The following is a 26,602-nucleotide window of genomic DNA, read 5'->3' as shown; positions in this document are numbered from 1 at the left end:
TGTCATCCAGCCTCTAAATCTGCTGGGGTGCAAACCAGGGAGGGGGGCACAAAAATGATCTGAAGAATGGAACACCACCCCTACGAGGACAGGTTGAGCGAGCTGGGGCTGTGCAGCATGGAGAAGGCTTGGGGGAGACCTGAGAGTGGCCTGTCAGTGTCTAAAGGGGCTGTAAGAAAGGAGGGAACAGGCTCTTGAGAAGGGTCTGTCATGATGGGGCAAGAGGAAATGGCTTCAAATTAAGAGGGGAGACTGGATATAAGGAAGCTTTTAGAGTGAGTGCAGTGAGGCACCGGCACAGGTTGCCCAGAGAGTGCCCCATCACTGGAGACACTCAAGGTCAGAGTGGAGGGCTCTGAGCACTGACGGAGCTGTGGGTGTCCCTGTTCAGTGCAGAGGGCTGCACCAGGTGCTCTTAAAGTGCCCCACTCAAACGATTCTATGGTTCTATTCTGTGTTTCTGTGCTATAGCACCGATGTGTTTAGGGGCTTCCCTTTGCATTTTTCTGAAGTTACGCCACAAAATGAATATGAGAAGTATCGATTAAAAGAACGGAGAGCTCTTACGGCTCCGACTACTCACATAACAGCACTCTCCATTAACTAATAACTGCTTTGCCTCATTTGCTTGGCACACGGGAGGGCTCTGCTGCCCACTAAGCTGCTGCTCGCTATTCGCAGCCTTCAGTTTTGGCACGGCGCCAACCAGCTCTGTCCAAATCACAGAACATTCACTTCATTTTTTCACAGATAGCGGCAATTTTCATAAGTGTGGGCCCTGAGATGGGATCACACTCCGCCGGACCCCACGGGGCGTGAGGCCGCCGTCACAGCGGAAGGGAATTTCAAGGCTGCCGCGGTTACGCCCGGCTCCATCTCTCCCAGGACAGGTCGAGTGCCCGCGGCCTACGCCTACTCCCGCTCCTTCCAGGCCCGGCCAGCCCCGCTCCACCGCCATGGCGACGGCTCATCCGCTGACGTCACCGCGCGCTAACGTCACTCGCCACATGACGACACTTCCGGGTTCCGCCCGGCTGCCCGCCCTTCCCGCCGTGCTCCGCGCCTCGCACTACATTTCCCAGCATGCCTCTCGTGAGGCCGCCGCTCGGTGGAGCGGTGCTGCGCCGCGGGGTACGCTGGGAGCTGTATGCGGCGCGGGGTCGGCCGCGGTGGGGCGGCGAGCTGGGGCGGGGTTCAGGCCCGAGCGAGCAGCCGGTGGTGGCGGAGGGGCCCACGCGTTGCGGAGCTCTTCGAGCGGGCGGGCAGACAGAGGGCCGGGCTGCCCGACGGGCGCTCCGCGAGGGGCACGCAGTGACGGGCTCGAAGTGAGGGGAGCGCCGCTCGCGCTCCGCAGCTGCCATCGCCTCGTAGCGCGGCCCGGCATAGCGCAGCCATGTCGGGGATCCTGGGGAAGCTGTTCGGGGCCGGCGCCGGCGGGAAGGGCGCCGGGAAGGGCCCGTCCCCTCAGGAGGCCATCCAGCGGCTGCGGGACACGGAGGAGATGCTGAGCAAGAAGCAGGAGTTCCTGGAGAAGAAGATCGAGCAGGAGCTGGCGGCCGCCCGCAAACACGGCACCAAGAACAAGCGCGGTGAGGGCGGGGGGTGCGGGGCCGGGCCGGGCCTACCGCTCCGTGCGGGGCTCCGTGCGGGCTGCGATCGGTGGTGAAGCCTCATCTGTCAGCCGGCATTGCGCCGGGGGAGGGCCGCTCTGGGTGTGAGGGAGAACTTCATAGGGAGAGCGGTGCTGCAGTGGTACAGCTGCCCGGGGGGGGTGGGGCAGTCACCGTCCCTGGAGGTGTTGGAGAACAGTGGGGATGTGGCACTGAGGGTCAGTGGGCTCGGAGGGAGTTGGGCTTGGTGATCATAGAGGCCTTTTCCAGCCTTAATGGCTCTGTTCTGTGAGTCTGTGTGCCCACGGGCTCCTCGCCTGTTGCACAGCCCTGGTGAATGCACCGCGTTCCGGGAGGCTGGTTGGGGTTTCGGTGTTGACGTTGTCCTTCTGGGCGGTGTCAGAGCAGGAGGACGGAAGGCAGAGGCAGTGTGATGCAGCAGGGCTGGTTCAGTACGGGCCTGAACCTCCAGCCGTGCCACCCAACAGGTTCTTCCTGGAGCTCCTTCCTGTTGTTCAGGCAGCAGCTGGGCGTCCTCTGCAGCTCCAGGGCTTCTCGGTGGTGGCACAGTGCAGTAGGGCTGGCTCCGGCCTCTCTGCTCCCAGGATTGGTCCTTCTGAGGAGTTCTGTGAACTTCACCATCAGTTTCTCAATCCAATTGTAATTTATTGCAACAGATGTAATAAGACAGAGTTTCTTGTGGTGTTTTTTTGTTTGTTCTTTTGTTTTGCCTAGTTTGGTAGCGAGCTGGAAAGAACAACTAAAATGTGCATCCTTTGCAGTCATCTGTGGTTTCTACATTCTCTTTCAGTGATCCCATATAACTCGTGGTGCTCTCTATGTCCATTGCTTGGCCTTACTCTGCTGCACTGTAGGTCACCTGTCCCCCCAGCTCTGTCTGTGCCCCATTCTGTGCTGCAGGTGCAGAATGCACAGGAAGGACAAGCTGCCCATTGACTGCAGGGTTCTGGGTCAGGCAAATCGAGGTCTCAAGCAGAACAGGATCCTGATGAGTAATTAAGGAGCTGTGAAATTGAGAAGGGCTGAGGGTGGTGTTCTGGTGGAAAGGAAAATCCTTTTTTTTTTTTTTTTTTCCTTCTTTTAATTTTCCCATAGGTTTTCTGGGCAACTTTATGCTTGGGCTGCTGGGAAGGGCAGCTGTTACCTGCTGGGGCAGCGTATTCTGCTTAGGGTGTTGTTTGTCAGCTCAATAGCACAAGTTCATAGAACGGCCTTGGTTGAAAAGGACCATAACTATCATCTCGTTTCAACCCCCCTGCTATGTGCAGGGTCACCAACCAGCAGCCCAGGCTGCCCAGAGCCACATCCAGCCTGGCCTTCAATGCCTCCAGGGATGGGGCATCCACAGCCTCCTTGGGCAACCTGTCCAGTGCATCACCACCCTCTGGGTGAAAAAATTCCTCCTAATACCTAACCTAAACCTCCCCTGTCTCAGTTTAAAACCATTCCCCCTTGTCCTATCACTGTCCACCCTCACAAACAGCTGTTCCCCTTCCTGTTTATACACTCCCTTCAAGTACTGGAAGGCCACAATGAGGTCTCCCCGGAGCCTTCTCTTCTCCAAACTAAACAAGCCCAGTTCCCTCAACCTTTCCTCATAGGAGAGGTGCTCCAGCCCTCTGATCATCTTAGTGGCCCTCCTCTGGACCCGCTCCCAGAGCTCCATGTCCTTCCTGTGCTGGGAGCCCCAGGCCTGGACACAAAGCTGTGGTGCTGTTTGGTGGTTTTTTAATATAGTTATGTAGATTTGTCCCTCTCCGACAGAAATTATTCATTTTGTTGCACAGCTAGTTATAATCTAGGGGGAAAATAAAAAGACTGCTTTTTTTTGTGCGTGAAATCTCTTTTAACTGGAAATATTTTGATACAGTTGAAATATACTAAGCAAAACCAATTGAAAGTTAACTTATTAATGAATTAATCAGGTCAACTTTTAGAAAATGCAGCTCTGATACTTCTTAAGTTCTCTTACTTCTGGTTCTTGGGCATGCACCGAGCACGTGGTGGGTTTTAACGACTTAGGAACTGCTGTGTGTACTTCTTGTCATCTGCACTTTGGATATGTAGGCTGTGCAGCCAGACCGCTTTTTAGGAAATTCTGAAGTTAAAATGAGTCAGTAAGTGGTGTAAGTACCCTCGGTTTGCCCTGTTCCTTGACGTGGTGGGTTTTCACCTTGCATTGAAATGTTTTTATCTGGCTGCATTGTTGTGGCAGTTCGGCACTCTCTGAGGAGTCCTTAAGGGCTTTGGTATTGTTGTTTTATCAAACAGCAGTTTCTGCCTTCGCTCTGCCAGCTGTCATTAGGCCACAGTACCGAGCAGCTCCTGGGAGGAGAAGAAGGCAGCACTGCACAGCTCAGCCCTTCTGCAGCAAGCTGGGGAGAGCAGAGCTTGCAGCTCTGGTGTGCACATCTCATCTCTGTGGGCTGAGGGCACGGTACTACTGAGCACTGTGCTGCCTGGGAGGAAGTTGGGCTGTGCTTGTGCTTTATCTCCTGTAAACAGTCAGTCTGTTCTTATGGAAACTGTGTGAGTTTGGGTGTTTACCTTGTTTTCTTCAGATACTTCTCAGCACTTTTGCTGTTGCTTATGAGTGAGGGACCTAATTCACGCAGTGAATTGAATTAGCAGTAGCACGGTGTCGTTTGGGTATCTTACAAGATGTAAATCTGTGCTGAAAGTAAGTCCTGCATGAACACTGGAAGTGCAGCTGTGAGCACAGTAGTTGGGTCAGGCACTCTGGCTTCCCAGAACAAAGCAATCTGCTGACTCCGTCCAAGGGATGTGAAGTTCTGGCACTCGGTGTTTGCTTTCAGGATAGCTCAGGATGATCTTAATCACTGCTTTGCCAGTTTTACTCCTTTCCTTGTGGCCAGCACCTACAGGGCTAGCTCGTGAAGCCGAGCTGCCAGGGAAACAGCACCTGTAAATGAAAGGAGTGGGTTAGTTTTGGATCTTCAGTCTCTTTGGTGTAACACTTCAGAATCTGTTCATTGTCTCTTCTAGTTACGTTTCAGTGTGAACATTCCTGGAGGATGGGAAACCTGTGCTCAACCCACTTGGGTGCAGAGTAACTCAGTGCCATTATGTTCCTGCCTATCAGCAACACTGGAATGAACAGAAAGCAAATGCCAGGCTAACGAGCAGGAGATGGATGTTTTATGGATTTCCTATCTGCTCTGATTTCTGTTAGGTAGTGTTTTCTTTTTCTCTAAGGTGAAAGTTTTTTTCCATCACAGTAAGAGAACAAATTACTTTTTTTGGCACTGGTGACTGAGTGCAAAATGGATTCAAGAGCACAGCTAAATTCCTGCTGTGTAATTCAGGCTTTTCCTGGAAAGAGGACGCTCCTATTTTCCACCCCACACCAGAAATAGGAAAGCAAATACACGAGCTGGGAGTAAGCTGAAGCCAGAAGCCCAGGTTTTCTGCCCACCTCTGTCTTTTGGCAGGTCTCGGTGCTGCCAGGTAGAGCAGCCCAGCTGCCTAACTAGCAGGAACACAAACTCTTTGCCACCCTCCTCCATGTGCTGTCCCCAAAGGCTGCCCCAAGGGGGTACTGATGTTGGCATTAGTTGGGCACTGCGTGGGTTGGGTTGGGTGGTGCTTCAGCCAAAAGCTAACCCTTAAAAGAGAATTAAAACCAGTTTTTTGCCCTTGCCCCCAGCAGTGCTGGAGCTGGGGCTGGCAGGAGGAGGGCGGTGCTGCCTGCTGGTGGCCGGCAGGCGTTGTGCTGCAGTCTGTGCGGTCTCCCAGCAAGGGGCCAGCTGGTTGTCAATTAAAAATGGAAGCACGGCCGCATGATGGCATGGGCTCCTTAATGTAGATGTTTAAGTGGTTTGAAATATTGTGGTTGTCTGGAATTCAAGGAAAAGAAAGCTGCGCCCTCAGACCTGGATATGGGCAGAGGCTGGAGAGCCCCATGATCCTGTCTGTAAGGTCCTGATTTAAACATTGTTTGCAAATATATTTTTTTTAAGGTTCTACTTGATATTTGGCAAGATCACTGACGTCTGCATCCAGAACCAGTTAATGCAAACCCAGTTTTGTTTTCAGAAATCATAAGGTGCTGATGTAAAGGTAGCAGCAGTCCTGTAGTAAACCCTATCCAGCCTCTGTCACACTGCAGCCTGCTGTGCCCCTGCTTTCAGTCACAGGCTGCGTTCAAATGCATCCTCCCCTTCCAGGTGTTTACCTGCAGCCCCAGTGCCAGGGTGAGCACTGATGGAAGCCAAGTGCAGGCAGAGTCCTTTGTCTTGCTCTGGGATTAATGAGTTGAGTGCTAAAACACCTGGCTCTGGAAAATGGTGCTAATTACTCTTTTTAAATAGGTGTCTAGAAGCAAGAGGAAGCTTTTAGTTCACAATTCTACCTACCCTCATTGAACAGAGGCTTTTTGAGTCAGGTTGCTGTGGTATACAGCAGTTGGGGAGTACTCACAAACAGCTTTTAAAAAACTTTAACAGGTTGCACAAATGTAAGCAAAAAGCCTGTAGTTCTGCCAGGTGCGTTTTGGTAATTGTGTTTGGCTGCAGTACATCCGTCCTGTTCTGCTTCATGCTCTGTCAGAGAGAGCACCTGGTATGTCTGCAGCCACCCAGCTTGTTTTAATTCCTTTTTCTATCCCATTGCATTAAATGTTGGACTCCAGTACCCGATGAAGCCTCAGCCCTAGTTGCTAAAGCCTGCATAAGGGCTCCCAGTGCAGTTCACAACTGCAATTTGCAGGTCGTGCAAAGTGCTGATTTGTTTTAAACCCCTTTTAGATCCTCGGACTGTTCAGCAAACTGCCTGCTTGTTTCTGGCTGGCAGAATGCATACAGAGCTGTGTTCCTGGGCTTTGTGCTTGTTTCCTTCCGGTCTCCTTGCCAGTCCCTCCCAGCCCTTCAGCCACCTGTGTACCCTTCTCCAGCTGTTTCCCATCCAGCAGCACTTGCTGGTCAGCGGAATCTCCCTGCTGCTGAAATGCCAGCTGGGTTTTGCACTGGATTGCAGGATGTGGAGCTTGCTCTGATGTGACTACAGCAGCTCTCTACAGGAAGGCACGTGGTGTGTCTGTGATGCTTCCCAGCATACGGGGCACTGTGGTGTTCTCGACTTCAGCAGGACCTTGGAGGCAAAAGGGGTCACTGCTTCTAGAGAAATTGCAGTGCTTTCGGTCATAAAGTAATAGTGAAGGACATGGCTGTGCTTAGTTGGTGAGCAGGACATTAACTTACAACACAGAAGGGAGGGGGCAGCCTCATGTCAGGAGAAATCTGTAGCCCCAGTGCTGGCTGGGACAAGGGTTTTTGCTTGCCTACGTTGTTCTGTAGTTCTCTTTGCCATTCATGCTAGACATGAATAAGGAGAGTTTCAGCCCCTCTGAGCTTTTATAGGGCTTATGTACACCGTGCTGCCTGACCTGTAGAAATGAGTAGTGCCCCGTGCAGAAGGGCTGCCCTGTGCAGCACACAGTACATGAGGAGGTAGTGCTGTTGTGGACTGTCCTGGCAAAGCGTGGCTTTACAGATAGGTAAAGGCTTTGACTCAGGAGCGCTGTCACAGCTGCTGAGCTGCTCACAGCGGTGTGGCTGCATCCCACATGAGGGAACTGGGGCACTGTGACCTTCCTATTGGGAAGTGAAGCACTCACATTAACCTCCCCCTGGAAAATGCAGCAGGCAGGAGGAGGTTCCCACTGGTGAAGCTCTGTGCCTGGTTGGGACAGAAGTAGTGACAATTCTGCCCGTAACACTCTTGTACTTAGAAATCCAGTTGGGAGGAGTCTGTTGTGGCTTCCTGTGGGTTCATCATTTAAGTGAAGCCTTTCCAGTACTCCTTTTATAGGGCCTCATATAACTATGGCCTAATTATATTGACAGTTGTTGCCTTTTAACTCTCAGCTGGTTGGCAGTCGGCTGTGGCATTTGGAGTTGGTGTTGTCCAAATAAGCAGGGTTGCTCACGCTGGGACTTGTGTATTTATCCTTGTGTGCAGCAGACAAGGGCTGAACTCAGAACCCGATTTCATGTCTGCTGCTGCTGCCTTCATGTTGAGTTTTTGCACCAGCCTATGTTCCTGCAGTGACCCATTGCCACAGTTTGGAAGAGGAGCTCTGGGAAGACCTTAAAATGGCCTTCTGGTACCTAAAGGGGCCATATAGGAAAGGTGGAGAGGACCCTTTATCAGGGGATGTAGGGATTGGACAAGGAGTACTGACTTTGAACTAAGGGAGGGGAGATTTAGATTAGCTGTAAGGAGGAAATGCTTCATTATGCAAATGGAAAAACTGCTGGCATATACTGCCCAGAGAAGTTTTAGGAAAGCCAACTTTCAACTCTTGAGGGATTTAATCATCAAAATCCCCTGGGAATCTGTCCTCAAGGATGTGGGAGAAGAGCAGAGCTGGCGGATCTTTAGGGAAGCACAAAAGCTGTCCATCCCCAGGTGTAGGAAGTCAGGAAAGGAAGGCAAGAGACTGGCATGGCTGAACTGGGACCTGTTGGTTGAACTGGAGAGCAAGAGGAAAATCAACAGGCATTGGAAGTAGGAATGGATAACCTGGAGAAATGTGGGGATGCTGTTAGGTTGTGTAGGGATGGGGTCAAGAAGGCCAAGGTCCAGCTGGAACTGGACTTAGCAAGGGGTGCAAAGAAGTGTGAGAAAGGCTTCTGTAGGTACACAGAACAGGAAGGTCCAGGAGGATGTACCCTTCTACCTCCAGTGAGCAATATAGGCAGGCTGCTAACAATGGACAAGGAGAAGGCTGAGGTACTTAATCACTTTTTTTTTTTGCCTCAGTCTTCACTAGAGACTGCTCTATGTGCAGTCCTCAGGTGGGTGGTTTGGAAGGTAGGAACTGAGGGAGCAGTGCCTTTCCTACTGTAAGTGAAGATTGGGTTTGTGACTGCCTGAGGAACCTGAACATCCATAAGTCTATGGGTTTCAATGAGATGCATCCCAGAGTCTTGAGGGAATTGGCTGATGTAGCCAAAGCCAGTCCTGATGGTATTTGAAAAGTCCTGGCAGTCAGGTGAAGTCCCCCGTGACTGGAAAAAAAGGTGATGTTGCACCCATTTTTAAGAAGGGTAGAAAGGATGAGCCAGGGAACTAGCGACCTGTCAGCCTCAACTCTGTGCTGGGGAGGATCATGGAGGAGACCCTCCTGGAAGCTATGTTAACATACATGGGAGTGAAGGAGCATGGCTGCAGCAAGAGCAGTTCCTGCCTGACCAATCTTCTTGCTTTTTATGATGGCGTAACTGTGTCAGTGGACGAAGGGAGAGCCTCTGATGTCATCTATTTGGACTTCAGTAAGGCCTTTGACACAATCCCACACTACATCCTTCTTTCCAAGTTGGAAGTACCTGGATTTGATGGGTGCACTGTTTGATGGATAAGGAACTGGTTGTAGCCAGAGAGCAGTGGTCAATGGCTTCATGTCTGAATGGAGATCATTGACAAGTGGTGTCCCACGGGGGTCAGTCCTGGGCCCAGTGCTCTTATTGACAGTGGGACTGAGTAAGTACACCCTTCCAACACACAATTCTGTGATGCTGGGGGTGCCCCATCCATGGAGGTGCCCAACACCAGGATGGATGGGGCTTTGGGCAGCCTCATCTGGAGGACTGGGTGCGCTTAAGGGTCCCTTCCAACTCAGACTGTCCTGAGACTCCATGACTTGGGAGGGCTGCAGTAACGATCTGTGTTGCTAACCCTGGCTTCTGGAGCTGATCACTGCTTTGTCTTCAGAATGTAATTAAGTTCTGGCCTCCAGAGACATACTGCAGCGTTACCAGTTAAGTGTTTACATGCTGAGTCAAGAAATACAAGGCATTGTAGAAAATATGGTTCAGCTTATTTTCTTTATGGTTTTGGGGTTTCCAAAGGCTTGTAAGACTTTTAACTTTTTCCCCTTTCAGCCATTAGCGTTGGAATCAGAGTTTTCATGGGGGAAAAAAAGGTTTTCACATTTCGAAACAGCGTAACTTCACCAGGTGAGATGCTAACAGGAGTGCCAGATATTACGACAGGCTCAGTAAAATCCCCAGTCTTGGCAGCACTGTAATAATAACTGCACAAAGCTGGGAAATGAAGGAGATTGCCCTGTTGGAAACGTGCTTCGTTCCCCAGGAAGAGCAGGTCTCAAAGCGCGCTGCTTAGGGGTACCATCTCCTGAGTTTTGTGTCTCATTCGCAGAAATATCATTTAAACATAGAGATTATTTTTTCCTGTCAGAAAAGATCATTCCTAGATGTTAAGAAGGTTCTGTGATGCTTAAGAAGAGCTGCTTCTGTTCACGGGATCACAGAACCATGCGGGTTAGAAGGGATCTCAGGAGAGCATCGAGTCCAACCCCTGCTAAGGCAGTTATCTACAATAGGTCTCACAGATGGGCATCCAGCTGGGTCTTGAATATCTCCAGAGATGGAGACTCCCCAGCCTCTCTGGGCAGCCTGCTGCAATGCTCCGCCACCCTGAAAAGCTGGACAAGGTAACACTGCACCTCTCCCTGATGCATTTTTTGGCAGAGGGATTCAGAGAAAGAGAATGGGTTTCTCCCTGGACTTCCCTTTCACAAAGCTTCCTGCAGCAGGCGCAGAATGAAAAAGAAATGCCATGAAGATGTTGGGAGGCTGTGAGAATCCCAGTGGGCCCTTGAGGAAGCATGTTTTATTTCATCCCAAAACCTTCAGTGTTGAACTCTGAATAATCTCGTCTTTGAGTGTGCATAAGTATCAAATTGGGATGTGAAAAGGATGCAGGTTATTAACAGCAGCGTTTTTGGGGCAGATTGAAGGGGTGGGGGGGAATAGCATACTCCTGTGGCCTTAGGGGGAAAGAAGACAAAACTGTCCTGGGGCTTATCTTAGTGGGGACTGTTGACCAGAGGAGTGTTGTCTTAGCGTTCAAGGGGCAAGGGAATCAAGTTCTGTTTGCTGCAGGGAGGAGGAGGTGACTTGCTGCCAGGTCTGGGCTCCGGAGTGTGGTGTGTTTCAGTCTGTAATGCCAAACCTGAGCGTGGTAGGCACTGTCTCAGGAACATATGACACTGTAATCATGGGTTCTGACCTTTGGAAATGCACTTTCAGCACTGGTGACTCACAGGCAATAAGGAAGCGTGGTGGAGGTGTGGCATGGCGCGGGGCTGTGTGCTGCTGGGACATGGGGGCAGCAGTGCTGTGCAGCCAGCTGTGTGCTGATGGCAGAGGGTTGTGAGGGATGCTGATGGCACAGAGCAGTGCTGCTGGGTGATGTGCTGCCAGCTGTGTTGTATGGGAGGCACACGGCTCAGAGCATGCATTGCTGTCACACAGGGATGCTTTTTCCTTTATGGTTTTTCCCCCTTGCTTAGTTGTAGATTTGTAAACCAGGAGTCCTTATTGTTTAATCTTCAGCAGAATGGACTAGATGTTCTTGCAGTATCTTCTTCAGAAGGAAGTTGTAATCTTGTTTTAAATACAGAGAGGACAGAAACCTTTCATTGTCCGCCTGGATTTAGATACTTTATTCAAGTAGTTTTAAACAGGCGCTTAATCTGTAAGCTGGAAAAAGCTGAAAAAGCTGCCTGCTTTTTGAGGAGAGGGTCTGGGAGCTCTGTTAATGCTTAGCAGACAGGCACAGAAGGATGAATGGGGAGAAAAGGCTGAGCTCCAGGTGCTTCTTGGGTAAAATGCTCCTGTGAAGAGAGGGATGGAGGCTGCTGGCAGCTCTGGGAGATGTTTACCCCATTACCAGGGGCTAACATGTGGTAATGGCTGCAGACTAACAGCATGAAGTGACCTTTAGGCCTGGGTCTATCTGCCAGACATCACAGATCTCAGGGGGTGGCCTTCATAGGAAGAGCAATCATACTGCTTTGCCCTCTGTTAGCCATGGAGGTGGTATGAATTTATATTTATCCGTGCTTCACTGCTTCCTTCTGCCAACCACTGTCACACCACAACACTTAAAATCCTGGCTATCTTCTTGGACCTCTGACACTTGGTGCTGTGCAGTCACCTTGGCTAAAGGCAGCTCAGAAATGAATGGGCGGCCAGTTAGCAATAGCCTTGTGTACTGGTTCACTGGGCATGCTTGTTTCTTCCTCTGCAATCCCTTGTGCAAGGCCTGCTTGGCAGCATTGCCCAAAGCCTTTGCATTTCTCCTCCTGTAGAGAAATCTTGCTGGCATGCTGGGCAAGCCCTGTGAAGGGCAGGAAGCACCAAGACAAAATCCCCAGGCAGAAGTGTGCAAGGTGAGGGTGCATTCCAGCTGTAACATCTGGAGCAGCGGTTCTGGAAATACTCCAGAAGGTTTTGGAAATGTCCTGGAAAGATCTGACCTCTGGTCCCTGCACAGAGAATTCTGAGCTTGTGGCTCCTGATGCTGTCAGCCCAGGCTGGTCTGAGCCCTCCCTGGGTACATACAGCAGGTTTGCAGAGTCAGGGTGCACCTGGTGCCTTGCTGCTGGGTTAAGTTTGAACCAACGAGAGCATTCAGCTAGACAGTAGCTTTTTGGGCTAGCAAACTTCAGCACAGGTGTATTTATTCAAGGTTAAACTCAGAGGTAGGGAAGAATTTTGTAAGACTGTGGCAGGATCTGTCTCTGTTGGGTTTACACCTGCCTTTTTGTCTGTAGCACCAGGGGTTTTGCTTGAAGATAGCTTGTTCATTCTGAACAGCTGCAAAGCTATGGCAAGCAAGGAGCAAATTGATTCTTATGCTTAGGGGTGCCTCTAATTTATCCCATTTCAAGGACAGCAAGGGTGTTGGTGGTGATTACATTTTCTGCTGAGGCAGTTGCCAGGAAGATGGAATCACATTTTCAAAAGCAGCAAAAATAATGATGTATCTCTTTTTCCCAGTCAGGTGTGCAGTGCAACTTGTGGGATGGTGACCCAGTGTGGGGCAGTGGTCTCTGTTTCTTCCAGTGGCAGTGAGCAGGCCCGTCGTGTGCACCTGTGGGAGGAGTTCCTGGGCTCACAGCTGCCTCTGTGAGAGCATGGCTTAATTTCAGCACAGCTCCCAAATGCTTTCCTCCTGCTGAAGGAACCGGTCTGCTTGCCTTCCCCAAGCACAGATGTGTTTTTGCTAGCACAGCCTGTGGTTGCACGTAGGTGGGAAAGTGTCTTGAGTTCTTTGTTTTTTCTATGTATCAATCTATATTTTTCTAGTCTTGCTATTTAAAAGCATTAGTTCAGGAGGATTGCTGAGGGCATAAATATCCCTTTAACTGCTTGTCCAATGCATGTACCAGCAGCACTAATTTGCAGCAGGGCTGGTGGTGTTTAATGAAATCATTGACATGTTCAGTCAGATGTTTCACACTGAATGCAGTACCATGTGGCAAAAATTCTTCTTTATCTTTATTCTCCTGCTACCTTCTGATCACTGTGAGCATTTTCTTATACCAAAGTACTGCATACATATATATTTCAGGGCAGATTTTAGACTTATGATGGCTCTGTTAACAGCAGTTTACATCCAGGTTGAAATATCTTAACAATTGCATAAAATTCTTCCAGACTGATGGCGATTTTAGAGAAGAAAGTGAAATTATTTGGTGAACTGTGGTGTTTCGTCAGGCAGTAAGTCTGGGTAAAGCAGCTGGAACATGGGCATTTCCCCTTCTCACTTTGGAGCATTCATTTCTCAGAGGGAGAGGGGGCTGAACACTGTAACACTGCTCATCAGCTGTACACAAACTAATATTCTAGGGCTGTAAAAATGAAGGGATGAATGCCTTTTAATATATCAAGAAGTCTGAGTTTCTTAAAAGGCCGTAATATTAAATTTACTTCTGGACGTGTTTCTAGATTCAAGTAATGGAAGCAACCAGTCTGGCTGGATAGCAATTTGCACCCTGATCGTTTAGATCCTTACCAGTGCAGGTTGGGTCCGATGTCCTATCCATAGCTAACTTTCATGTGATGATTGAATGTTTTTGCTGTGCTGGGGTTTGCTTTAATTCATTAAGTGAAGATTATCTCAAGCATTGATCTTCTGATTTTTTTTTTTTTAATAGTGAATTCAAAGTCTACTAACGGGTTTTGTTTCTCTCATCAGCTCAGCTCATTATTTAGCAGGTGGAGACGGCACTCTGTCGGTTGTGGGTCAGCAGTTACTGTCTCTTCCTCATGTACAACCTGCAAGAGGTTTGAGCTAAAAAGGAGAATAAAAAGACAAGCAACAACCCTCCCCTTCTAGAGCAGCAGTGATTTGAAGAGTTACTGCTGTTTTTCTATAGAAATAGGAATAATTCAACAAGTTAATGTACCCAAAGCCTTGCTGCTTTTAGGAGAAGAAATACCCAGTGCTAACCCTTACTCAGTGCAAAGGCGTGTATTCTCCTAAGAAATACACAGCACGCAAAGGGAGGGGAGGGACTCTCAGTCCTTATTTCTTTCCGAATATATTGGGCACTTCAGAGAAGCTGCTGTAAGATGCTGCTCCAGTGATCCTGTAACCTTACACAGTGGTTGCTTTTTCTATTCTAAGGTAAGGAAATTGGCATGCATGGAAAAATGCAGGTCAGCTCCTGCCAGCAAAATGTGCTGCCGAGGTGTTTGGCAGCAGGCTGCAGGTGGTAAGTGCAGTGAGCCTGCCTGGGGGCAATGCTCAGAGCAGAATAAATGGTGGTGGGTCCTGCAGGAGCAGTTCCATGGCCATTATGGGTGTGAAATTACAGCGCCTGCTGATGTCACTGCTACCTTGGAAGTAGTAAGGGTGTAATTAGAGGTGCCAGCCCAGAGCCCTCCTGTTCCATGACTGCTAAACGCAATAGCTGTCCTCAGGAAGAACAGAGATGGGCTGTGTTTCACTTGGACTTTGGAGGCACACCCGTTCCTTGCACACATGTGAAATACTGCAATGTTGGAAGATGCATCAGTGACCAACTGCCTCTCCTTCAGATTTATTTCAAGTTCTGGAAATTGATTTTGTGAATAGAAAAGATTTAATGCAGTTCCTTTTAGAATAAGCTTTCATTGCTCTGTCTACATTGAAAATGTGATAAAAATGTGTAACTCAGGCAGTATGGAGGATTTCAGGGGGTATTTATGCAGATGGTAAAGACTGCTTTGCAAGGTAAAGGCAGCAGAAGCACTTATCTGTCTTCAGAAATCAAAGCTTAAATAGGAGAGCGGAGGGGAAGCAGTTCTAGCTCAGAGCTGTGCCCTGAGATGTGCACTCCCACCAGGTACCACTGCCCTGTGAAGCGTGACAGCAATGTGTACGTTTGCAGTCCACTGTTTGCGATGGCGAAGGCTGTTCCTGGTGTGTTTCCAGGAGGGTTTGGAGGCTCTCCCCATGCATAGGCTGTTCTGTAAGGCTGTTCAGCTCTCCTGCCAGCCCCAGGGGTGCCCTTACTCTGGAATTTCCTTCAGAACATGTTACTGGGGGTGTTGGGAGTGGTGTGCAATTCCTGAAACCTGAGAATGGAGAAATCTGCCCTAGGAGGGAGATGGGAACCAACTGAGCTGTGACTGTCTCAATCGAGGCACTAAGTACTTTGTTGTCTGTTCCTTTGTGCTTTTCCATTGCAGGAAATGTCGGGTCTGTTCTGAAAGGTTTTCTTCATTGCAGAAGCCCATGTATTACTTTGATGCTCATTGCTCTGCACTGGATATCCATCCTAACGTGCCCAGGCACAGAAGCACTGTGCATGCCCTGCACCCCTTGCTAGTCTGTGCTCCCTTCAGGATGCTGAAACATGGGCATTTCCACCCCCTGCTCCTCAGCTGGGTGCAGGCGGGCACTTGGATCCTGGGAAGCTTTGTCCTTGCATTGCCCTGACTGCAGAGAGGGAAGCAGAAGTGTCTGCTGCCACTTCTTGGCTGCTCCTGACCACACGTGCCCTTACACAGTGATGCTTGCAGTGTTGCCTGAGCTGCTTGCTCTGAAAGTAAACAAGAAGGAAATGTGGGTATTTCCCTGTTTTTAGGAAAAGTTACAGTGAGGAGCTGTACGTAAATCATTGTACTTGGGTTTGTATAATGGTTATAAGGTCTCTGATTCTGCTATAATTCTCCATGATGCACAAAATGCTCAATAAAGGATGTTTCATCAATAGTAGGGTTAGTTTGCTGTTTGTCTTGATGATCTTTAAGGTCTTTTCCAACCTGAGTGATTCCATGATTCTGTAAATTCTGTTTGATGCTTCCCAGCATCTGCCAGTATTTAAATGGTACTGACAGCTTTTTCTTTGTAAGATAACTTTATCTATCCTTAATTAAACAGTGAGTGCAAAGTTAACTGGACTGAATGTACCAGAAGTACACTGCTCTTCACTGTGTGCTTGGCATCAAACTGGGGTGTTCCACATGATATCTGTGTTGTGTCCCATTCTGGAGAGCAAATGCTGGCCTTTGTGTGACGTGAAAATTCAGTCCTGTTCCTGCTTGTGCCAAATGAAAGCTGCTGGGGTTGTCAGGTTGGCCCTAGAATAGTGGGGGATTTACCCATCGTTGGGGTGGGGGGCACTGAAGTGCCTTGGGTTTGGCATTGGGTTTGTGCTGGAGCAGTTGGATCTTCGCTTGTCCTTCTGGTCACATCTGCTAAATCAGCCTGTGGTCCTCGCAGGGTGCTTGGCAACTTCAGCTGTAGCTGCACAAAGTGGTTCTCTGTTCAGTATTGCTATTCCAGTACATTGGAGGAATTAGAAATTAATCAGAGCATATTCATGGCCGCTTAGAGGACTGAAGGGATGTGTTCCTCTTCAAGATGCCGGGGTGTTATCCTGAGGGCTTCTCAAGATGGCATCTGACAATACACGAGGTGTCTGTCAGCTTTGTCTGCAGACTTAATCCTCTTTCAGGAGCTGAGGTATTTTGCTTCTGTTGCAGAGATATGCTCACTGTGTCACAGCTGTTGTTGCTTTAGAAGAGGATACAGGGGAGCTGTCTGCTGGCAGGATTTCCTTCTCCTTGCTGCCCCAGCCCTCCAAAATCTGCTAGGGAATCACAACAGGGACTGGGGGGGGGGATTTGGAAGGGCACTGTGAGGATATGAAGCTTGTGTTTCCCCCACTCCTTGTGCATGGGGCTGATCTGTGTGGAGACCCAGGGAGCTGGTGGTCAGCAGCACTGAGCTCTGCTCTGTGACAGCGACGGGGCCTGAGGGAACGGCATGGAGCTGTGTCAGGGAAAGGCTGTGCCCCAGAGGGTGGTGGGCATGGCAAAGGCTGCCAGGGCAGTGGGCACAGCCTGACCTTCCAGAGCTCAGGGAGCGCTGGGACACCACTGTCAGCTGTAGGGTTTGGGTTTGAGTGGTGCTGTGTGGATCTGGAAGTTTGACTCAGTGATCCTTGTGGGTCCCATCCAAATTGGGATACTCTGTGATTCCATGCCTGTAAGTTAAGCGTTTAAACAAGATGGACATATTACGTGGCCAAGTCCATCATACAGTGGACAAGAAGTCTGTCTGTGTCAGAAGCAGAAGTGCTGTGGAGGAAGTTGTAGTTGTATGCTTCACTTGATGTTACACTTGGTTGTTGCTCATCAGACAGTGGTGCTCCATGCTTGGTAACACTTTGCCCACAGAGCTGCTCCTACTGCACTTTTACCTACTTACAGGCAGGATTACTGGTAAATCCAGCTTGTGTGCAGTGTGTTTCTGAAGGGAGCGTGCACCAGGCTGCAGTGTGGGCAGTACCTTGTAGCAGGAGTAACATGAAACGCACACAACATTCATTTATGCCTATGTACATCACAGCATCCAGTAGCAAAGCAAAGGGAGCTTTGTCTCACTTCCTATTTGACTGAGTTTCTACTGCCAGCAGCTGCACAGCAGCACCATAACCTCAACTGACGGTCACTGCACCAGCAACCATGCTGGAATGAACTGGGGGGAACAAAGATGTTTCTGAGTGCATCAGCTTGTGTACTGAAGTGTGCTGTTTGCAGCAGCCAGCTCTCTGGGCTGTGGCTTGTTACAGCTGGCTGAGCTGCCAGTCCTTTAGTCTCATCTTAACCTACATCCTTCTGGTAGCTGCAGGTGGTCAGTGCTTACTTGCCTACAAGTAGGCAACCATAAGACAAACAATACAGTGTGCTGAATGTTGCTGTGTACTGATAAGCGTTTGGTGGCTGGCTGCAACACAAATCTCACAAATCCTACTTTTCTTTCCTTTGCTCAGCTGCTCTTCAGGCCCTAAAGCGTAAGAAGAGGTATGAGAAGCAGCTTGCACAGATAGATGGCACGTTGTCCACAATCGAATTTCAGAGGGAAGCCTTGGAGAATGCCAACACCAACACTGAAGTGCTTAAGAATATGGGTTTTGCTGCTAAAGCTATGAAAGCTGCTCATGACAACATGTAAGTTATTCCCCTCTGTCTCCTTCTGTAGGACCCTTAGTTTGGCATTTGTTTGATATGCTAAATACTGTGTATTTTATAACAAGTAATAGAGCCAGTGTAGTAAAATCTTCTTTTTAAAAGTCTACAGCTTAAATACAACTAAAACATTAGGTATATGTGGGTATTGGCAAAGATATGAAGGATCAGTGCTCTTCCATTTGGCATTGTTTGACACAACACGAAGCCACTCGTGGCACATGCACAGTCTTTGCCCAGCAGAAAGTTGCCACCAGTGGGGCCTAAAGCAGATAGGAGAGCTTACCACCAATGGATCTGCCTGCAAACAGCAAGTTTCCAGCCTCAAGGGAAGGGTTAAACTTCTTTCTTTGCTGCGAAGTTTGTGTATGTAACAATAATTAAAGCATTATGGGAATGTTGTACTTCTTCCAAAAGCAAATATTGTAGATGTAATGTAATAATGCTGGAACAGGGAACAGAGCAAATGATTATTAATATCAAAAATACAAACCAGAACCTTTCCAAATGAGGTCTCTGTATGTAACTGCTGTGAGCTAAGCTTTTGGAAGTAAAACAAATCATGCATAACGTTATTGAGATCAGGGTATGAGGTGTAGGGGGATAGAACTTAGATGTGCATAGAGTGTTTTTTTTCTTTAGAAATAACCTAATAAAATGTCACCATGGTGTGGCATTGTTACAAAGAAAAAATAACAATACAGTCTTAAGCTCTGCTTGGTAAAGTGCCTGATTGACCTCCTCTTTCCTTTGTTTTATAGGGATATTGATAAAGTAGATGAATTAATGCAGGACATTGCGGAGCAGCAAGAGCTGGCAGATGAGATTTCAACAGCGATCTCAAAGCCAGTAGGATTTGGGGAGGAATTTGATGAGGTATGCTTTGGATTTTTCCTCTGTTTAAATGAAATCTTAAGATCTGCATGTCACATGTTTCTAGGAATAGCAGTGGGATAGAAAATCTCTCCTGGAATTTGTTACTTGCTATTTCTGCCAGTGCATACAACAGCTGTGAACCTGACTTTATGCTGAGGATGGTCTGGATGACCTGATCTGATAATATTTGGACTTACATATCTTTGCTGTCTCCTCCAAGAGAAGAATATGGGAATTCACATGAAGATTCAGGCTGTTTATCTCCTCAGTTTGTGCTGATCCTCTGCGTTTAAGCTATTCTGCAATAATATGGCTGGCTAAATCTGCTTGATAGTAAACATGATCTAAAAGTTTGTTCTTATTCTTTCTTCTCCCTTTATAAAACTAGGATGAACTCATGGCAGAACTAGAGGAACTAGAACAAGAAGAATTAGACAAAAACTTGCTGGAAATAAGTGGTCCCGAAACAGTACCACTACCAAATGTGCCCTCAATATCAATACCATCAAAGCCAGGTAAGTGTGGATCAGAAACACCTGGGGTTGTTACAGTGCACGCTCAATTAACTTCCAGTTCCCCTGATTTGAGAATCCCAGCTGCAGGTGGCACAGACGTGTCACATGAAATGGCTTCATGAGTTCCAAGTTACATCTAGTGCCATTTATCCAAGGAGCTAACCTGCCTTTCATAAGAACTGCGAACACTAATAACTATCACAGGAACAGGTATTGCCTGTTGTAGCACTTCCAGTTTAACTTTGGTGGGAGTGATGCTCAGGGTAGAATGGAAATGCTTAAGAAGGAAGCCAGCAACAGCTTCCTGCTGGTTGCTGCTGATCTAGCAGGGAAGTCATCCTGACCAACAGCCTATGGGTATAAAAGAAAGGGAGTTGAGTTGCAAGCTCGTTAGCTCTTGGAATTAGTTCCAGGCTGGTTTAGATACCCACACTGAACCGTACTTCCTTGCTGCTACTTTATTTAAATTTGATTCCCGTTCTTCTGGCTTTTGGAAGGACCTAACCTGTTTATCCTCAGTCCCCTATTTGGGGTCCACTGTTGTCTCCTTTGTCTCTGGTTTGCACATACTCAAGCCAGGCAGTAGCAGACTTGTGGTCATGTCAGTTTTACAGCACATGGATCTAGCAAAAATTAGTATGATGGTGTAACATGAAGAGTGGCCAAGAAGCGTTAGCATTTACACAGACAGTTCAAAGCTGCTTTTCAAGCAGCACTAATTGCTTATGTGAACTAGAAGTGATACCTCATGAAATATAGTTGATTTGGAATATCTTTGACATGCATTAACAGGATGTGAAGTTTTGCTGTCTGTTTTGCTAAATTTGCCATAAGGTGTTCCAGGGAAGTTGTAGACTTTGCAGCTCTCTTTTGTGTGCTTTCTTAGAAGGGAAAAGAGGTCCAAAAAGCTAGAGGGTGGGAATGTTCCCAACTGCTTCTCACTGTATCTGTAATTACCTTGCTGATTCTGGGATAATTGAAGACCTGGGAAGCAACGTACAGTGCCAAGCAAGGTTCTGCTTCTGGTGGCTTGTTGTGAAGCTTTCTTCTTGTGTGCTGTTTGTTTCTTTTAGGTGTAACTGATATTGCATTTGTTTCTAGTTCTGTTTTGTGAGGCAGAATGGCCGACAAGTGTTGATGAGAGAGCACTGAGTTGCATTAAAGTATCTTGAATCGCCTTAATCCAATTTCAGATTCAACAGCAGAAGAAATAGTTTTTAGATGAATCTGGGCATTGTCTTTTTACTGTGTAGCTGTTTTCATGAATTTTGTTGTCATTAAAACGTGCCAACCTGAAACTAAAGATACCTTTTACGTTGTATTAGGATTAAAAGTATTTTGGGTTGTTACTGACCAGATTTCCAGTGCTTTACCTGACAGCTCAGGTGTGTGCTTTGTGTCTGCTGTGGTAGAGCTGATGCCATTACCTCCTTTTTATTCATTGGATGCAAAGTGATCGTGAGCTTTCCTGCCTTTCCAGTTCTCAGGAGCTGCCTGGATTTTGAAGTAATCAGTCTAAATGAGAAGGGTTTTTGTTGCCTGCCAGCTGTAGTGAAGTCTGGAGGAATTCAGGCAAAAGCTGTTTCTGTTCAGCTGAGACTGGATAAGCTTAATTTAGAAAAAGGAATTCCAAACTTGTACAAGCAGTAGGTTTTGAGTTTGACTTAAAGCTAACTCTGTTCCCTTTTACGTGAATGTGTCATTAAAATGACACAAGCCATTCGGAGCATGAATTATTTGACTCTTTTTTTTCCCCTTTTAGAAACAGGACAATTTTGAAGCTAGAACACTCTGAGGAAGAACTTTTCCCCTTCCTCTTCCCCTTTTCTCCCTTCCTTTTCCCCTTCCCCTTTTGTATTTTCCAAAGTTGCTGTAGCAGTTTCTGGGTTAAAATGTTTTGCTGAGTTAATGGTTTTCATTCCAGAAATGGGACTTACTGTGTTAGAACAAACAGCATTGTTTGTTCCCCTGGAGGAACCAAAACCAACTGCAGGGCAACATGTGCGGGCTGCTGCTTCACATCTGCACCCAGACAGCTAGTGTTTGTGGCAAGAGGGGGGATGCAGCACCTGGCTTGTTAGCTCCTCAGCCCCTCAGAGAGCATAACAGACACAAGAGTTAGAAGTCTCCCAGTTCTGTACTTAGCTATATCAAAACCTGGTACCCTCTGTGTATTGTTGCAGTTTGAGGACTTACTGATGCAGTAAGAAATTTATTTGTGAGACTGTGATACTGGAGACAAGCTGCTGTAAGAAACTGTATCCTGCTGGAGGCTCAGGGTGTCCTGCTGTATGGTATGGTGCTTATGGCAAACAGCAGATACCACTGGTATACACATACCTTCATTTGCGTTTGCATTTTTCCTATTGATTTTCCTCATTCAAAGTGGTGCCTTCAGAAAGTTTAGTCCATGGTGGATTTTCAGAAGGTACCTTTTGGTTTAGTTGAAGAAGGCCTGGTGTAACATTTCACGCCTCCTCAGCTAGCATTTGGTGTCTCCCTTACTGGTTAGGTTGGTGGCATGGAGGCTGCTCTCCTGCTCTCCTTGAGTGGTTGCAGGGTTCTGCCAAGTTTCCCATTTGTAACTCATTGATCTTCTTTTAATATTTTGCAGCCAAGAAGAAAGAGGAAGAGGAGGATGATGACATGAAAGAGCTGGAAGCTTGGGCAGGAAACATGTAACCACAGCAGTAATCGGCTGGAAAAAGACTTTGATTACCTATTCTGGGTGCAAATATATTGTGTTGAGGAGAAAACATAAGTAAAATGTCTTTATCTTTAATTTTAACCTGAAGCAGTGGGAACTGCGTTGCTGTTTTCTGCATAGTGTGGTCTGCACAAAGGAAAGAGAGGGGAGCAGAGGGAATTGCCTGAGGTTTATACGGTTGAATTTCTGTAAAAAGGTATTTGCAAAATTAAACATTCAGCTTTTGGACTGTGCTAATGCCACTGCTGGATCTTCCTCTTCAAACGTTTGGGCCGTATTGAATTGAAATGAGCTGAAAAGCACTCTGTAATTTTAAGTCAGTTTAAGTGTGTTTAGAAGTCTTGTAAGGCATTTAAAAAAAAAAAAAAGGAAAAGTCGTAAGCCACCATCGGCTTCTTATTGTGTTTAGGTGCAGGAATACTTTAGGTTTTTAGTTCTTTGCAAGTTATATTTATATCCCTTGACTGATGTGTGGCCAGCCTTGTGTCTGTCACCGCAACAGCGTAGTCTCTATTCCCATTTTAATTGGTGATAATGATCTGCAATTGACAAATGCTATCTTGGAAGTAGGGAAGATTTAAATTTCAGTTGTACATTTTTCTACATAGCACTACAATGTTTATTGCTTTTTGTGATAATTGATAACCCATTCAGATACATGCACACAATTATTTTAATTGAGAAACTACTATGGATTGCACTGTATTAAATATCTTGATTAATTTTCATCTGTGACTACTGTCATCAGTTCCTTATGATGCTTAAGCAGTCTTCAAAGCCAGTTGAATTTTGGTGATCTGGCTTTAATTTGCTTGTATAAAACTTGAGTCTTAGCTGAGCAAAGTAGCCAAAGGACTCCTGTAGCTGTTCATTCATTCTAACAATCTGGGGCACAGCATCAAAATCCACTATAAGGAGAAGTGAAAGCTGGGTTCATAACAGAGGCAACAGGTTTAAGGACAGCTCAGAGCCTTGGCTTTATCGTTTTTTTTGTCATAGAAATGACATCCACTGTGCTCTGTGCTAACAAAATGTGTTGTAAAGCCCTAGTATTTTATAGGAGTTATGGCTGACCGTATCAAATGCAGCACAGTGTCTGAGCAGGAACGCTGAGGTTGGCTGGAAGACAAGAAGTCTCACAGCACTGCTCATGCTGTTAAGGCTACTGAGGTAGAAGCTCAGAAACGGTAAGTGACAGAAGCACCACCTGGTACCCCATCCTGCCCACGGTGCCTGGGGTTTCTCCCTTCTTGGGGAGGGAGATAGCAATCCACTGGCAGGTAACTTGTGCTCATTGGGCACCTCTGTGGCTGTAACTGTGTTCTTCTGTAGATCTGCTGTTAAGGGAGGCAAGCAGAAAACTGGGATCCAGATTCAGGTTTTTTCAGTTAACCTTGTGTTTTTGTTTTTTTTCTTCCCAGCAAAGTTGGAAAAGCTTTATTGCTGTTGCATTTTACATGATTCTGGCACGTAAGGTGGAAATGTAGTCCAGATTGGTGGGCCTCATCATGGCTTTGTCCTTACAATGTTTTCAACCTTTTGCAGAGGAGGCATTTGTTACCTCCGTTATACAGGAAGAGGAGGCAGGACATTGCATTTGTACTTCGACCCTGGGAACATAGGATGCTTCCACCAGCAGTGACAGGGAAGTGTTTATCTTGTGTGTTTGGACTGGGGGAGTCAGGAAAGAAACTGCTCTGAGGTGGTTCTTTAAAGGCTTAGTGGTTCCTCACACCAATTACCGTCTTTCTGCTTTGAGAGCCAGGTGAGCAATGCAGAGAGCACTTGCAGAAGCTGCAAGGGAGCAGCAGAGAAGGCCTTGCTCTCAGCAGTTCTGACCATAAAGCTCAGCACGTGTCCTCCCCCAGGGCTGGAGACCGCTTGGGGCTCTCTCCTCTCAGGAGCAATGAGAATCCATTGCTCTGCCCAGTGCTGCTTTTTGTGAATGGAATCAGTCCTTGGTGGTATTACATCTTTTATTTACCAGTTAAAACTCACCACGCTGCCAAAGCCCCTGAATGCAGTGCGTGTAGGAAATGAGCCTGCCCGCAAGAATGAGTTTCTTCTCAGTCCAGAGATGTAATACCACTAATAGATATAATAGGTTAAACCCTTTTATTATGGTTCTGCTGAGAGGATCTGAAGTTTGACATTTGTATGCTGCGCTCACAGCTCCCTTTCTCCTATGCTAGTTATTTTTATCATTATTTTGGTTCTTAGGACAAAATTGCACTCCGCTCATCTGGAAAGCTCTTCCGCCTCTAAATCCTGCGTGTTCGCCTTATGCTCAGCCCTGTGGCAAATACAAGAGCTCTCTTGATTTAATTTTCAAACACAAAGGTCCATTAAATCAAAGTGTTGCTTTCCAGATCCCATGGCTCTCAGCTGCCCATCCAAGCCTCCATCTCTCCCTCTGGGTGTTTCAGCTCTGCCTGATGTCTCCTGAGCCCAGGGCTGGCTAGTCACAACAGGACTTCGAGCCCACATTTTGGGGTGTTTTTGGAGGTTTCACCTTCTCTTGCCTGTGGGAACTCCATTATGTCCTTCCACGTCATCTCAGAGCTGCAGCCAAGAGCATCACTTGCTGGCCACCCTGTGGGTGAGAAGGATGGGGGGATGGCTGCTTCTAGCTGCTCTGGGTCATACCACCCTGCTGTTCTCGGGCTCCTGTACTTTGCTATGTGCTTGCACTTGTGCTTCTGTTCTTGCTACCTGCTGTGACATCCACAGTCCTTCTCCATGACCACCTCCATGCATGAATGAGCTTTGCTTGGTCAGCAGCAGGAGAGACCCAGCAGGGCCAAGCGGAATGGCAGCACTGAGCTCTGCTCTCTGGAGGCAGCAGCAGGAACAGGCATAGCTGACTCCTGGAGCTCAGCTATTGACATGAGAGAACAGAGTTTGAGGGTTGAACTGAGCCTTCTCTGGGGTTCTGGCAGCATCCCAGCCTGAGAGTCTCAGGCAACAGCAGGGCTGGGCTGGGCATCACCCAGAGGTACAGCTGGAAGTGCTGTCCGAGGTTAGCTCGGCGGATCCCATCAGAGTGCAATATCGGGTATGAACACTGGGAGGCAAAGCTGCATCTCTGGACAGACGCGGCAGCGCTGCACGGCTGGGGCTGCTCTCGGTGCCCGGAGCTCGCTGTCAGCTGTGGCTCTCCCCCTGAGGCATTGGTGCCCGTGGGCCAGGGCCCTGCTCCGAGCCACCCCAGCGAGGAGGGGTTGGCTGCCAACTGTTAATGAAATCATTTCTTCCTCTCCTTTTTTTGTTTTTGTTTTCATCTCCCGCTCCCCCTTTCTTACCCTGAAGCACCACCTGTGCTGCAGCACCAGGGCAGCTCTGGCCACAGCTGCTTCCGTGTCCCAGGTGGGGTGGCTGGGCCTGGGGGCACCTCAGGGAGCAGCCAGGTGGGTGGAGGCCCCCCTTCCCCTCAGGGAGCATTTCCCTGGGGCACGGCAGTGCAGAGGTGGACCTGTGGCCCATGGGGCATCGTGCAGTGGGGTTGCAGCCCTCCCATATGCTCTCCTGGCTACAGGAGCAGGGTGGGAGCAGCATGGGGGAGGAGCAGGGATGCTCAGGCTGTGCCTGCAGCAGATGGCACAGAGCTCCCTGCAAGCCCACAGCTCTGCTTCTGCATCTTGCTGAGATTTTTGAGCTGGAGATCTGTGATGACCAGTTGAAAAATCACCGCTGCCTCCATGCCCTGCTTGGGCTGTGTGGGAGATGGGGACAAGACCTGTGTGCCCCTGTGCAGGAGGGAAGGGATGGGGACCCATGTGCCCAAAACACAGTCTGTCCTGGGGGACAGGCTGAAGCAGAGCACTGCTTGCTGTGCAGGGAATGCCCAGGTCCTGCACTGAGCTCCTGGTGCTCAGGCATGCAGCAGTGGTGTGCGGTGGCACTGCTGATGGTGGCATTGCTCTGCACTGGGACACGTGTCCTCCAGCCCCTGGTGCTGGCTGAGGGATATGGGATGCAGAGCCATCCATCACTGCTTTCTAACTATCACTGGGTTTGATGTGATGATGAAATCTGACTTTTGCATTATTGGTTTTTTGTTTGTTTGTTGTTTCTAATTCTTCAGAAAAGCGTTTGGCTTCGTTGTCATTTCACGCAGCTGCTGGTAGGGAAGTCTGTGTGCAATGGTGGCCTGGTGGTGAAGCAGCCCTGTGTCTTTCTGTCTGCCCCAGGAGCTGCTTGGGGGCCCAGAGCACCTGGGGAGGGACGGAGCTGGGCTTTGAGAGCAAAAGGATCTGGTGTTCCCATGGACAGCACGCTGGGATGCAGGGTTGCTCCTGCCCTTCTCATGGCAAGGTGAGGTTGGGGATGCATGGATTGGTGAGCAGGTGGATGGGAAGGTACAGATGCCAGGATCTGCCCAGGGTGCAGCTCAGTTTGGGGAAGGGTTGAAAGGTTCAGCATGGGGACAAATCTTGTGTTTCCAGCTCTGAGGACTCCCATGCCAGCAGCACCCAGGTGCTGTGTGTGAGGAGAAGGGAGACCCATGAGTACCCCCTTCCTCGTGGGTGTGTAGGGTGGATGGCATGGGAGGAAGGGGCTGGGGCCATCCCAGGGCTG

General features: G+C 48.3%; 1 protein-coding gene across 2 annotated transcripts; it reads left to right on the top strand.

The window, feature by feature from the left end:
* Positions 1–273: 273 nt before the first annotated feature.
* On the top strand, positions 274–22,752 carry CHMP4B (charged multivesicular body protein 4B). 2 transcript variants are annotated; one of them, XM_046902817.1, is made up of 5 exons: positions 274–1,131; positions 17,731–17,908; positions 18,688–18,802; positions 19,191–19,317; positions 21,932–22,752. In XM_046902817.1, the coding sequence occupies exons 1-5, from the start codon at positions 957–959 to the stop codon at positions 21,997–21,999; spliced, it is 663 nt and encodes a 220-aa protein (XP_046758773.1). In that variant the 5' UTR covers positions 274–956; the 3' UTR covers positions 22,000–22,752. The 2 variants fall into 2 exon arrangements, with proteins under 2 accessions (XP_046758773.1, NP_001006286.1); NM_001006286.2 differs by lacking the exon at positions 274–1,131 and adding an exon at positions 1,203–1,589.
* The last annotated feature ends 3,850 nt before the right edge of the window (positions 22,753–26,602 follow it).

The sequence above is a fragment of the Gallus gallus genome, chromosome 20 (genome assembly GCF_016699485.2).
Source record: "Gallus gallus isolate bGalGal1 chromosome 20, bGalGal1.mat.broiler.GRCg7b, whole genome shotgun sequence".
NCBI classification, from domain to species: domain Eukaryota; kingdom Metazoa; phylum Chordata; class Aves; order Galliformes; family Phasianidae; genus Gallus; species Gallus gallus.
Note: the sequence above shows the minus strand (reverse complement) of the source record. Positions and strands in the feature narration are given on the sequence as shown.